Raw genomic sequence first — 13772 nt, 5'->3', positions numbered from 1 at the left:
TGGCAACACTCACCAGTACTCCTCCCCACCAGTCATGCACTTTTCATACACTGGGCCGTCCAGCTCACGTTGATTTGGAAAAATTAGTTCATTGTGGATGATGATGGTCTTGACAACCTCATTAACATGAGCCTGGCACGCTACGGGATCCTGTTCATCTGGGATGGGCATCAGGGTTGGACCAAAGCAGATAGCCAGGTTGTATGGGTCCATCATGTTCTCATCACTGTACTGGGAGAGACTGAGGGACGGGACAGGGGAGCATTGTGTGTTTAAAGATGTAAGCAACCTTTAAAAATATCCGGTAACATAAAAACTGTAAGTAGCCTATGAGTTGTTGTCTAGTAATAGTCTGTAATGTTTTTTTGCGCTATGGGCTTTCATTTTGGGTGATATATTATGTGATAAATCATTAGACTGGTTGTTACGATACTAAACCTCCTATTATCTCCTTTTAAGTTCATATGAAAAAATGTGAATAAATAGCAACTTTATACATCCAGCAGGTCAGAAGCATCATTATCATTTTGTTGGAGTCATGTTGCTGCTTGATGAATGTAAGAAATATATGTCTCTTTAGCTGCGAAATATAATCCACTATGTTCACCAACTAGCTGCTAAATGTGTTGTTTGTTGCTGTAATTTTTTGTTGATTAATCCCTATGTATGACCCTGTTCACATACTAGTAGTCATGTGGTAAACATTTGAAATTGAACTATGCAGCAGACACATCTCTTCCAGAGTCAGAGTCTGGTTTCAACTTAATACAGTTTTGACATACAGTATTACATGCTCCATTGCACAGCTTAGTTCGACATTTGCTTAAAAAGCACTCTGATCCACCACCCCTCAAACAAAGTGACTGAGCCAGCATATGCCACAAACCCACTCTGGATAGCCAAATCATTTAGTGGTACAAGAGGAAGTCATAATTAGTCCTTGAACATCAACAACAAGCTGGGGCTAACTAGTGAAACCACAACTGGAATAACCCCAACAATGAAGGGGGCATAGAAGAGCAGAGTAAAACCTGGTTTATGAAATATAACAATTTGTTCTGTAGGCAAACCCAGTACAAGGGGCATTAATAGCATCCCTTATAAGAGGAAAGGCATTCTGCTTCAGCGAGGCATGAGTTTCCGAGACCACGAATAACTCCTAAAACACCGCAAACAGATGTAGAAGTAAATAGGAGGTGGGACTTTTTTTCAATCTTGTCTTTTGTAACTGTAACTATTTTGTGCTTGTTCAACATGGATTTTCCCCATCAGAATCAAATGTACATGTGAGTTCATTTCAAGATTCAATTACTTCAGTGATGTTTGTGCAAAGAATAAACGCATCTCTACATGCTTGGCCGTGTACACCAGGACCTGTGGCTTACAATGCAACGTGAACCAGTGAAAACTCACTGATTGAGGAAAGCAAAAAGGTATCTCATGACGATTATGATGGTGCGAGAAAGAGTCACAGTAATCTGCTGGATGTGATGCGCTCTCTCAGCTCCAGACTCCAGTTCTGAAACACAGAAGGACAAACAAAGACAAGTGTAACAACAGTGGTTTACACCGCAATAAACAACATAAATATAGCTTTTAAACTTATATATGGGCACCAAGCTTTTTACAACAGTGCACTAAATTATAATATATACCAGACCCTAGCTAGGGGCATTGATCAAAGTGAGTAAAAGCAAAAGAGAGATTCTTAAAAATGTTATTTGACACTTTAATAGAAGTCCCCTTTCACCAGGCTCCTAAGGCACACTGAGTGATCAAACTAGTCCTGTAGAAACAGCGGGGAAATTATTCTGTGGTAAAGTCGCACACGACTGAGTGATGTGACCCACACTCCCCTCTTTCTACTGGCTTTCTGTTTAACATCAGGCAGAGAGCCCTGGTGTTGCGATTGATTCCATATGCTGCAGTGCATACCTTTCTCTACTTCAATAAAGCTAAGTATCTAAGAAACTATAAGGTGTGTTTTCTTTTTTCTGTCCAACTAGTTCACTCATGACTACTATGGCTTTTGTGTTGTGCGTGACTCACTGATGGTAGAGATGAAGTCCAAGAAGCGCTCCTTTGGGAAAATAGGGTTCTCCAGTCCTCTGAAGTACAGCTTCAGCACCCCCGCCACTGAGTTGATATCAAGCTCATTTTGGTCATCAATCAAGGGATCCTCTCCTGATTAAGAGAGAAACGGATGTGGGCTTTCAGTGGTGACATTTGATGGGTTTATCTTGTTAGTATTTGTGAAGTGAAAAGTGGGAATAAAACGTCATCTGTCTTGGACTCACCTCTCTCAAATGAGTTCTTAATGTCATTGACTTCCACCTGTGATCCCGGCACGCGAAAGATGCCTTGCTGCTGCAAGCCTGGAACAAATACAACCCAGGATTTAGAGATTCAGACTTCTGCTAGCTACCATTATCACCAAAACCCCAGTGCCAGCTTCATGAAAGACCATTGTAAACACATAACCCAGAGCAGGAAATGTAATCTAGTCATAAAGGGAGATGCGTATTTTTCCATGAGAGGGCCTCTCAGTGAGGCTGCAACATATGGTTTCAGTTAGAGGGCTTCTAATCAGTTTTCTGAAGTTTCATTCGGTCCAGATCCAGAGGAAAGGCCTGCAGGCTACAGCAATGAGCTGAAGACAGATGTGAAGGTAGACAGGGAGGAGTTATAAACACGGTTGGGTGGGGGATGGGGGGTGGCTGAAATGACTAAACCAAGACCAATGGGACTTTCACAACTCTCTGTGTGTGATCTATTGTTATGAGCTTGTCAAATCACTGGCAGGCAGCTGAGCGCCTCAGAGACTTGAAGTGCAGAGCAGAGCAGGTCAGTACCTGCGGCTATTTGTGGAAATAGATTGCATCGTCCAATAGCTGCTGTCACTCTTTTATGAGGCTGAAGGAGTTTTCAAAGGACTTCATAGTTCTTTTTCTGCCCTTTCACTCGGACGTATTAGTCACAGCAACATGATGTGACACTTACCGTATAGATTGATGTATCTGATACAGCTTTCGACAACAAGTGGGATTGGTTGACCTGAATCCTAATACGAAAATACAGAAGGCAGAACAAAAAATAGCAAACAAAAAACACATTACCAAAATGTATACAGCACCATAATGAACTATTAACCGTAACTATAATGTCTTGATAAATAAATAAAGCTTATCTGATAAAAAAGCACAAATAGAGAATCTCCTGTTCTAGTGCATATTAATTAAAGACATGCAACTGAACTATAGTCTCCAACAACAGATACCTGAACGCGGGTACGGGCATTCCTTCTTCCTCTGGGACAGACAGCAGCAAAGCACAGAGTAGCAGAGGAAGCGAGGGCAGAGAAGGACAAAGTTAGAAAAGCGCAGATGACGACTCGCCCCTCTGGAGATTAAAGAAGGCTAAGCACAAGGATTGGCAATAGGAAAGCTACAGAGATGCAGTGAAGGGTTGGGTGCAGTGAGGGACAAAGCAGATCCACTGCTGTCTCCTGCCTCTCAATCGTAGAAAGAGTGGGTTTAAAATAAAGCCAGATATGGTAAATTGTTCTGGAGGGGAATAAAGAGACAGCTGACTGCCGCTCTGTCTGCACCGGCAGAAACACAGAAGGGAGAATGAGGATTAGAGGTTGAACAGAGGCGTTATATTGCGATCAAGGGCAGCTGGAAGAGGGAGGAACAGAAGGCCAAAGTGAGGAAGAGAATGAGAGTGAAGGCTCTAGCTGCCTTCCCCTCCTGCTCCGCAGGCGCCGCTCAGTCATACACCACCAGAGGTACCTTGATGAAGCTTTCCATATTGCCGTTAAACAGCTTATGGTTATACACGGAGCGTGGCCTAGGCTTCCGCAATTTCTGTGGTTTAGGGGGAAGGGTGGGGGGCCTGTGAAATGATGGACAAATGATACAAAAAACACCATATTCTGTGAAAACTGTGGAACCAACCATGAAGGTTCAAAAGCAGTGATGAATGAAAAAACTGACGCAGTAAAAAAAAAAATTTTAAAGTACATTGACAAGTTATTTTGACAAGTTCAGTGAGTTGCATCTGAAAGTTATTTGGATATATATATATATATATATATATATATATATATATGACAATCCTTTTTAAAAGAAATTACAAAAAGCAATATGTTGTGTGTCCAAGTAGATGTGACATGGAGAAGGTTTTTGGTAAAAGCAAATGCTTCATGGCCGAAAGGCAAAGGACATCATACCTTGTAGTTCCACATTCAGCCCTTTCCCCTGAGGAAACAAATAAACACAAAAGGGACTTGTCAAATCTTTGTGGTACATATTATACAGACTCCAGTGTGCACCGTCACTGAAGGGTTTGATGAGACACAACATGACTATTGAGGGAGAGATGAATGGAGCCGTTCGTACACCATTCAGAAAAGAGCTATTGAGCAGTCGTTGCTGAAACCACAGGGGACCCCCCCCCCCCCCTTGCAGGGCAAAGGCAAGGGGGGTGGCGGCTGCAGTGTGAATATGTTGGGGATGTCTGTGCTGGTTCACTGAACCTTTTGTTATAGCTTTCCAACAACACACACATATGTACGAGGCATATGCATGAAGAAAAGTTATTATATTCAGCTACACTGTTTTTGACTCATTTAAGAATTTGTCAAAGTTTATGTTTCTACTCATAACACACATTCATTGGTCAGTCAAATTATAGATCAACCAGATTTTCTTTTTTTAAACTGAGATTGTGTCTTTGTCTGCCAGTGACTGGATTATCAACTGGAATAAAGTCCATGTACAAAACCCTCAAAGCATTATTTCTTTACTCAACTAACAATGGACAGAAAGAGCAAAGGCTAACCCATTTCTCAACATATCATTCTGGCAGATGGACAGGGTCTCTGGAGCATTCATGTGAAGAAACAACAGCACATTTCCCAGACACCATTCCTCTGAGTGATAGTCTCTGTCGACCTTTGACCAACCAACCTCAAAATTATAGACTTTCTCAAGCATGAGAAGAAGTCTCCATTGATCTCCCCCTATATTCATACAAAAAGTGCCAGAGTCCCCCATTGATAGAGAGATATGTATTATATAAACATGAAAGGAGACACGTACAAATCAGATTCACTGAACAAGGGAATTGGTGATTCCTTATCTTTGAAACCTGGGCTGGCAGATATCCTAGCACCATCTTGTCTGTGGCCAGAACTCAACATAATGTTTGTCTTAATACATGCAGCAAGATGTAAACGCCATGTGGCACTCACCAGTCTCGTCATGTTCCCTCTGTCATGCTCACAAACAACCACCCACATACACAAACACATTATTTTGGGCTTGAACGGGCTAATGAGGATGACGCAACACTGATTGATCACCTGAATAATTAAATATGGGTGGTACCTGGAGACGCCATATGCCGTGTTCATACACTCTCTCAGCTGCTCCAGCGTGGACAGACAAATGTCTCTGTCCAGAGAGTGATATGAACTATAATGTGAGTGTTTATGAGTGCACGAGCAGGCAGCTGATAATTTGCCACAGAGGACTTTTTGAAGTCCTGAAAACTCTAACAAAAGAACATTTAAAGAAAAATGAAATTAGGAAATATTTATGTGTGTTGCAAGGCCTCAGCTGTTTGTGCCTGATGCCCTTTTCTATGAGGTGAAACCCTGATGCAGGAGCAGCTGTAGAAATGGGCCTCAGTCTGGTGCTGCTGATTGATTGGGCGTAAACTGTTCACGGCTGAGGTGACAGGGGGACCCCTGGGGAAGGGAGGGGCTGAGGGAAGCCTTTCTCTTACAGCCTGGAATTGGAAACCCTCCCTGCAGCTTCACCAAAAAGAGACTAACCAGATAATGCTTTAACCAATAGAGATACATAGAATGGATACTTCAACTTAGATGTGGTCCGCTTTAGTGTGATAGTCTTTTACTTGAATATCAGCTCTCGTTCCTTCCTGCTTCCCTAGAAAATGGTTGTCTTTGTAGACCCCTGACTCCCTGTTGCGTATGAGATAAGACCAGTACCATTATCCGAGGGCAGAGATTTTACAGAGCTGTGACGGGATTTTCTGGGTCATAGATGAAGACGAAGAGAATCGACTGCTTACCTTCGCCCAGTGTCTGCTTCAGTAAGTCATGCTTGGCCTGCAGCTTAATGATGAGGTTACTGCCATTCAGGAACTCCTTGAATTTCTACACACAGAGAGATGAAGGCAACAATGACTGAGCAGCAGCGCTAATCCAGTGTTACACAAACCCAGTCAAAGAAGTCAGTGCTGCTCAAATCATCATCAATTCTATAAGTTCTAGTTTAATTAAATTTTGTATTTCCAGAGCATGTGGAAATGTTGACTGATGGCTTAATTTTGAAAGGCAGAGCAACGCCGGGCTTTTATAGCAGGCCAGTATTGCCATTAACATTTTGGAAGGATAGACAGATCAAAAGTGACTCACTGAGAAGTAAAACATTTCAGTCTCCTGTTGGTTCGCCCTCCTCTTGGCTACATTCAGCTTGCTCATGTAGAACTCGGAGGCCACAGACTTAATAGACTCAGTGGAGCGGCTGTGGTGAAAGGCATCCGACATGTCAAAATCCTCTACTGTCAGCATGTCCTGCAGCGTTTGCATGGTGGCATCCAAGGTCTTTCTCACCTGCACAGATGAGGGGAAAAAGAAAGGAAAGAAGATGACAAATGAAGCATCATATCATACTTAGTCTTTTCTTATATTTCTCATCCTTTTTTTGTGGCAATTTCTTTCCAGGTCTTCATGGAACCAACCTAACTGATGAGATTTCCAAGGGAAAGAGAGAGTGATTTACAGCATGAGTATATTTACATCAAAGACAAATAGACTGGTGAACAATAAATGACCTTGAATTACGCAGATGTTATATCGTGCAGCATTGAAATATCAGTCCAGAGTCTGATACATCAGACTAAAGACATGAAAATGAAGAGTGTCTGGCAAAGAAACAAATGATGTTTAAATTACTGAGGGAGGCTTTTTGTTTATGGCTGAGATTGATAAAGCTCATTTCCAGTAATGGCAGGGCTCATCCATTATCCTCCATAGCACAAGACACAGGGAGACAGGGAGGAGGCAGAGCCATTGGCACAGGAGAGTCTAACAGGCACGGGTTATTATAACCTCCATTTGCACTTTTGTGTCTGTGGCACTTAATAAGAAAGTCATCTCTTTATCATATATAACATTATAGAAAACATAACACTTGCTGTGACAATCTTAATATATTCTCGCATCCTGCAGAGAAAGGGTCATTGGAGTGTAATTGCAATGAGAACAGATGGTGATGTGGCCCTCCTACTTGGCTCCAGGGTAAATGAGACAGGGCTTTCTGATTTTGGGGGGTGGGGCTGAAGGTGGCGGCTGGACAGACACTGGCCCATCATGAATCCTCACCTCCTCATTCTCAATCTTTAGTGTAGCTAAGCGGGACTGCAGTTGGTGATAGCGCATCAGGAGTTCAGTCTGGACAGGCTGCTGGGCGCTCACTTGGCACACCTGAGGAGGCGAAGGAAGACACATGGGTTATAACAGACAAAATAGATATCTGAAGCTTAAATAGTTACTTTGCACAAAAAGAAGAAACAAATACATTCTTCAGTCAGTGAAAAATAAATCTGCAGCATTTTAAGCCTCTCACCTCATCTCCCATGTGTGGCAGGTACTCAAATCGCATTGGAGGACAGAACACCTGGTTATGCATATCCATTATCTTGTGCTTGTCACTGCGGGAATCCAAGTTGTCCACTGCATTCTCTATGATGTCCAGTCCCTCGTGGCGTGATGTCTCCAAGTTATATTCGGCAGATAAATAGGTCCTGAGGGTGCGGGCCAAGCTAGCATGATAGCCCAGGTCACAGCACTGAGGAGATAAAATGTCTGATGAATGACCAGGAAAATAATCAGAAAATGTAGTAGGCCTCCTATGGTTTCAAAATAGAGGGAAATGATTACGATTATTTCAACATAAGGCTGAAAAACAGAGTTTTATGATGTACCCGTTACCACAAACAATAGTGATGTCATGATGTAGTGACCACACCCTGGAGTACACTTCTACATCACTGCTGCAGCAACGTGGGAGGTTAAGACTTGTAAAATACAACTTGCTCTGTAATTTGACAAACTAATATATATATATATATATATATATATATATATATATATATATATATATATGGTTCTTTGAAATAAGTTTTTTTGAGAAATCATAGGTTAGGGCACTTATAAGCTAGATAGCTTCAGCCTCGACCCTTTCGGTCAGCCACTTTCTTCTTTTGTTGATTTCTGATTGTTGTATATTTTGCTGATCGAAATAAACTAAACTAAACTAAACTAAACTAAGGGGTTAAATAGGGCCCCATTTGTGAATCCCACAGAACCAAACCCACATGGGATGGGGTGTAGGAGTAATCACACAAGGTGATTCTCGCCAAACCGTCCCACCCCGTTGGGGAGGTAGGCGATTCATAATCAGACTCGCCTATGAATCGCTCCTCCCGTGTAGGCGATTCTGAATCGCCTAACGCCCACCTCTCCTGTGGGATTCACAAATCCCTGCTGCTTTGCTGGAAATCACTTCTACTTATAGACTCTGGTTCGGTGCTCCGTGTCGTCACTAGCGACGTCACAGAACCAAAGCGCTTTCATGTCATGTGACAATGTTTCCATGGTGACGGACAAGGCCGGAGATCGAAGGCACTGACACGTGACTTCCACCAGGAAACCTGTTTATATGTACATGTTGTGTATGTATATAAGTACTTATGCGATTACATACTACTGTTTATATCTGTCACGGGACACAACATGTAACTATCTAATCTTTCATGGAACAATGTAATTCTCAGGCAGGTTACTAATGCCACAATGGTGCTAAAACGCTCGCTCGCGATGAGCATTCGCATGCTAAACGGCGCTATCCTTAATTAACTACTTCTCCTGAACTACTACACACTCAATAACTATCAACATATAGCACCGCCAAAGCGACCGAACATAACATTTATATATATGTATGGCACTTGTTTCGTCTCTACACAACAGTATGTCAAGAAAAAAAAAGTCACTTGCATATTGTTTTGCTCCTACTACGTTTCACTTCGTAATATATTAAACTTTAGACTAACAGTGGCATCTCCTCAGAGTAGAGTATCATAGTGGGGGTATAACAGTAGGCCTATGATCATGGGAAAAAAAGTAATCTTTTTTTTTTATTATTATTTTTAAAAGGCGGGTACATTATACATATGATGGTATATGAGTGTAAGTGTAAATAAAAAAACCAGGAGCTCCTCCATTCTATGATCATAAAACTGATTAATGGCAGCTGATCTGTCGTGCCACTTGAGTGTTGCTGTCGGCGACTCGTCGCAAACACGCCACTGAGTCGTCGCTGTACTGGCACCTAGCGGCACTTGCCACAGAGTTGCCGCTGAGTTGTCGCTGAGTGCCGGCAAGTGCCACTGAGTGCCAGTGAGTTGCGTTAATTGCGTTAAAATATTTTAGTGCGTTAACGCGGCCAAATTAATCGCATAGATTAACGCGTTAACGCTGACAGCCATAATATATATATATATATATATATATATATATATACAGGACTGTCTCAGAAAATTAGAATATTGTGATAAAGTTCTTTATTTTCTGTAAATAAAAAAAAAAAAAATGTCATGCATTCTGATTCATTACAAATCAACTGAAATATTGCAAGCCTTTTATTCTTTTAATATTGCTGATTATGGCTTACAGCTTAAGAAAACTCTAAAATCCTATCTCATAAAATTTTAATATTTCCTCAGACCAAGTAAAAAAAAAGATTTATAACAGCTGAGTGTTTGTCAAGGCTCAGGAAACCCTTGCAGGTGTTTTGAGTTAATTAGACAATTCAAGTGATTTGTTAATACCTACTAGTATACTTTTCATGATATTCTAATATTTAGAGATAGGATATTTGAGTTTTTAAGCTGTAAGCCATAATCAGCAATAAATCAGAATAAAAGGCTGTATATCAGGGAGTGTGTATGACTACTGGACTCTACACTCTGTAAAGCGACTTCGGGTGCCTTGAGAAGCGCTCTATAAAATAAATGATTATTATTATTATTATATTAATATACAGTGCATCCGGAAAGTATTCACAGCGCTTCACTTTTTCCACATTTTGTTATGTTACAGCCTTATTCCAAAATGGATTAAATTCATTATTTTCCTCAACATTCTACACACAACAACCCATAATGACAAAGTGAAAACTGTTTTTTGCAAATTTTTGCAAATCTGTTAAAAATAAAGAACGAAAACATAACATGTACATAAGTATTCACAGCCTTTGCCATGACACTCAAAATGTAGCTCAGGTGCATCCTGTTTCCACTGATCATCCTTGAGATGTTTGATTGGAGTCCACCTGTGCTAAATTCAGTTGATTGGACATGATTGAGAAAGGCACACACCTGTCTATATAAGGTATCACAGTTGACAGTGCTTATCAGAGCATAAACCAAGCCAAGAAGTTCAAGGAATTGTATCGAGGCACAGATCTGGCGAAGGGTACAGAAAGATGTCTGCAGCATTTAAAGTCCCAATGAGCACAGTGGCCTCCATCATCCGGACATGGAAGAAGTTTGGAACCACCAGGACTCTTCCTGGAGTTGGCCGCCCAGCCAGACTGAGCGATCGGGGGAGAAGGGCCGTAGTCAGGGAGGTGACCAGGAGCCCGATGGTCACTCTGACAGAGCTCCGGCGTTGTTCTATGAAGAGAGGAGAACCTTCCAGAAGGACAACCATCTCTGCAGCACTCCACAAATCAGGCCTGTTTGGTAGAGTGGCCAGACAGAAGCCACTCCTCAGTAAAAAGCACATGACAGCCCGCCTAGAGTTTGCAAAAAGCACCTGAAGGACTCTCAGACCATGAGAAACCAAATTCTCTGGTCTGATGAAACAAAGATTGAACTCTTTGGCCTGAATGCCAAGCGTCATGTCTGGAGGAAACCAGGCACTGCTCATCACCTGGCCAATACCATCCCTACAGTGAAGCATGGTGGTGGCAGCATCATGCTGTGGGGATGTTATTCAGCGGGAGGAACTGGAAGACTAGTCAGGATTGAGGGAAAGATGAATGCAGCAATGTACAGAGACATCCTCGATGAAAACATGCTCCAAAGCGCTCTGGACCTCAGCCTGGGGCGACGGTTCATCTTCCAACAGGACAACGACCCGAAGCACACAGGCAAGATAACAAAGGAGTGGCTTCGGGACGACTCTGTGAATGTCCTTGAGTGGCCCAGCCAGAGCCCCGACTTGAACCCGATTGAACATCTCTGGAGAGATCTGAAATGGCTGTGCACCGACGCTCCCCATCCAACCTGATGGAACTTGAGAGGTTCTGCAAAGAAGAATGGGAGAAACTGCCCAGAAATAGGTGTGCCACGCTTGTGGAATCAGACCCAAGAAGACTTGAGGCTGTAATTGCTGCCAAAGGTGCTTCAACAAAGTATTGAGCAAAGGCTGTGAATACTTATGTACATGTTATGTTTTCGTTATTTATTTTTAATAAATGTGCAAAAATTTGCAAAAGAAAGTTTTCACTTTGTCATTATGGGTTTTTGTATGTAGAATGTTGAGGAAAATAATGAATTTAATCCATTTTGGAATAAGGCTGTAACATAACAAAATGTGGAAAAAATGAAGCGCTGTGAATACTTTCCGGATGCACTGTAGAGGGATGTGAAAGTTTCAATAAAGTCGGTTAGTTTGAGGACCATTTAGCATGTTCAGACCTATTTAATAGACTAAATCCCAAATTGTATCCTGCTACAGGTTACCTTTCAGAAATAGAAGTTGAGTTCACAGCATTTTAGAAGCTAGCACAGTAGGACACCAGGGACAATTACAGAGTATTATCATACAGAGCTGGATGAAGTAACCTAGTTAAGCAGCGCATGGTAGTGAGGAGGTTCAGAGGGAGATTGGGGCAGCCGACAGCTCTGTGAATCACTATATAAACACTCTTTAACACTGAGGAAGTACTCTTTCTACTTGGGTGCACAAGCCGCATTTACACCACTCAGTCAAGGTGGCTCAATAGATTAAAGACTAAAGGAGGGAAATTAGCTTATTTTTAAACAAGCAAACTGAGTGAGAACACATTCATATATGCAGCAGCAGCCTGAAGGAAGCAGATTATCAGGGTAGGAAGATTAGATAGACTCTTTAATCGCAACACTGTTGAGCGCACACTTTCATGTGTTTTATATATTTATCATTAGAGCTGTGCAAACATATTGAAGGTGAATATTGCATATTAACATTTATATACATAGTTCATATGTCACTCATTTAATTTTAAATATGCTCATATTTACCCAAATTGCATTCTATTCATTTGCTTGAGGTCTACTCAAAGTTTTACCCACAGCAACAATAACCTTTAATACCTTTAAAATGCTTACATTTCAATAGATGCATGTAATGCATGCAAAACCACTGAATTATAGTTTTTTTTTCTTTTTTACTGTATGGTAAAACTTAATATTTTCTGCTGCAAGATTTACATTTATATATGGAGGAAACCAGACGTATATATTCCAAGTACAAGTTTAAAGACATAATGATGACCAACCTCACTCCTCACAGCATTCATTATTTGTAGGATACTCAAAATGTTGTTCAGAATTACTTCTCAACAGTTTAAAGTCACTGATGCTGACTGACAAAGCTTCTTGCAGCGTGAGCATCTGGTTTGATGTGTGGTGTGTAGTTACTCTGACTTGACAAACGGACCCTTCTTCCTTCCCTGCACCGCTTGTAGCAGCCAAACCAGTCAAGCTCACAATCCCAGACCATGCAGCTCAGCAGGATTTGGGATGACATGGACATTTCAGCTTCAAGAAACTGGGTCCATGAAAGAGGGAGGAGGGATAGGCATGAATCGGGTTCTTATTATGTCAAGCTACCACCAACATCTCAACATCACACTGCAAAAAGCAAATACATGCTATTTCAACTGCATTTGTTTAAAATAATGTCATGTGTATTACATAGAAATATCCTCTTATCAAACCTGAACTGGAAAATGTACGATCACTGTGACTAATGTAGTGCCGTATGGTGTTCTGGCCTCAAGCAAAACTGTGACAACCAGGCCATTAACACAGAGAAAAAACAGACACATTGAAGGGCTGACAGGTATAATCAGTGATGGAGATCTAAATATTCAAGTTTTTTGTTTGGTCCCAACAGCCACAAAGCCCACATTCACTGCCATTTGTCAACAACCTAGGCCTTTATAAGAACTGCAATAACTAAAAGCATTATGGTTCTGAAACCCAAACCTTGAATGAAGATTAAAGAAAATATCTGGAAAAACGACTTTCTCTATAATACATGTTTTATAACAAATCATAAAGCTTCTCAGAATGTGCTATGAGGTCAAGTATTATAATACTTCATAATTGCTGGACATTCACCTTTTTTTTAGCAAGATGTGATTATATGTTTCTCTAAGGGGTCATTTTATGCTTTAAGTAAAATGAAAAAAATGTGAGAAACAACACAACATAAGTTGTAAAATTGTTTCTTTAAAGCAAACAATTACCACTTATAATCACATTAAAATGCATTATAACAGTGATATAATTTGACAAAGAAATGTTTCCTGAGAATGAGATTAGACAGCAACTAAAGTCTCAAAGTCACACAAATCATAAAAGATGTAGATACAGAATATTTTTTACGGTTTTGTCTAAAATAT

The 13772-nt window shown here is 41.1% G+C and overlaps 1 protein-coding gene across 2 annotated transcripts in view; it reads right to left on the bottom strand.

The window, feature by feature from the left end:
• Positions 1-13772, bottom strand: part of srgap3 (SLIT-ROBO Rho GTPase activating protein 3) — a 54220-nt gene that overhangs the window by 9548 nt on the left and 30900 nt on the right. For both annotated transcript variants that reach the window (XM_056437872.1, XM_056437873.1), the window contains 11 exons: positions 7659-7880; positions 7415-7516; positions 6446-6643; positions 6100-6184; positions 4232-4259; positions 3792-3894; positions 3001-3061; positions 2298-2375; positions 2050-2184; positions 1414-1519; positions 14-241 (listed from right to left, as the gene is read on the bottom strand). In XM_056437872.1, the coding sequence (XP_056293847.1) occupies positions 14-241; positions 1414-1519; positions 2050-2184; positions 2298-2375; positions 3001-3061; positions 3792-3894; positions 4232-4259; positions 6100-6184; positions 6446-6643; positions 7415-7516; positions 7659-7880 (1346 nt within the window). The remainder of the gene's footprint in view (positions 1-13; positions 242-1413; positions 1520-2049; positions 2185-2297; positions 2376-3000; positions 3062-3791; positions 3895-4231; positions 4260-6099; positions 6185-6445; positions 6644-7414; positions 7517-7658; positions 7881-13772) is intronic.

Source organism: Pseudoliparis swirei, chromosome 18, assembly GCF_029220125.1.
Source record: "Pseudoliparis swirei isolate HS2019 ecotype Mariana Trench chromosome 18, NWPU_hadal_v1, whole genome shotgun sequence".
In the NCBI taxonomy this organism is placed as follows: Eukaryota; Metazoa; Chordata; class Actinopteri; order Perciformes; family Liparidae; genus Pseudoliparis; species Pseudoliparis swirei.
Note: the sequence above shows the minus strand (reverse complement) of the source record. Positions and strands in the feature narration are given on the sequence as shown.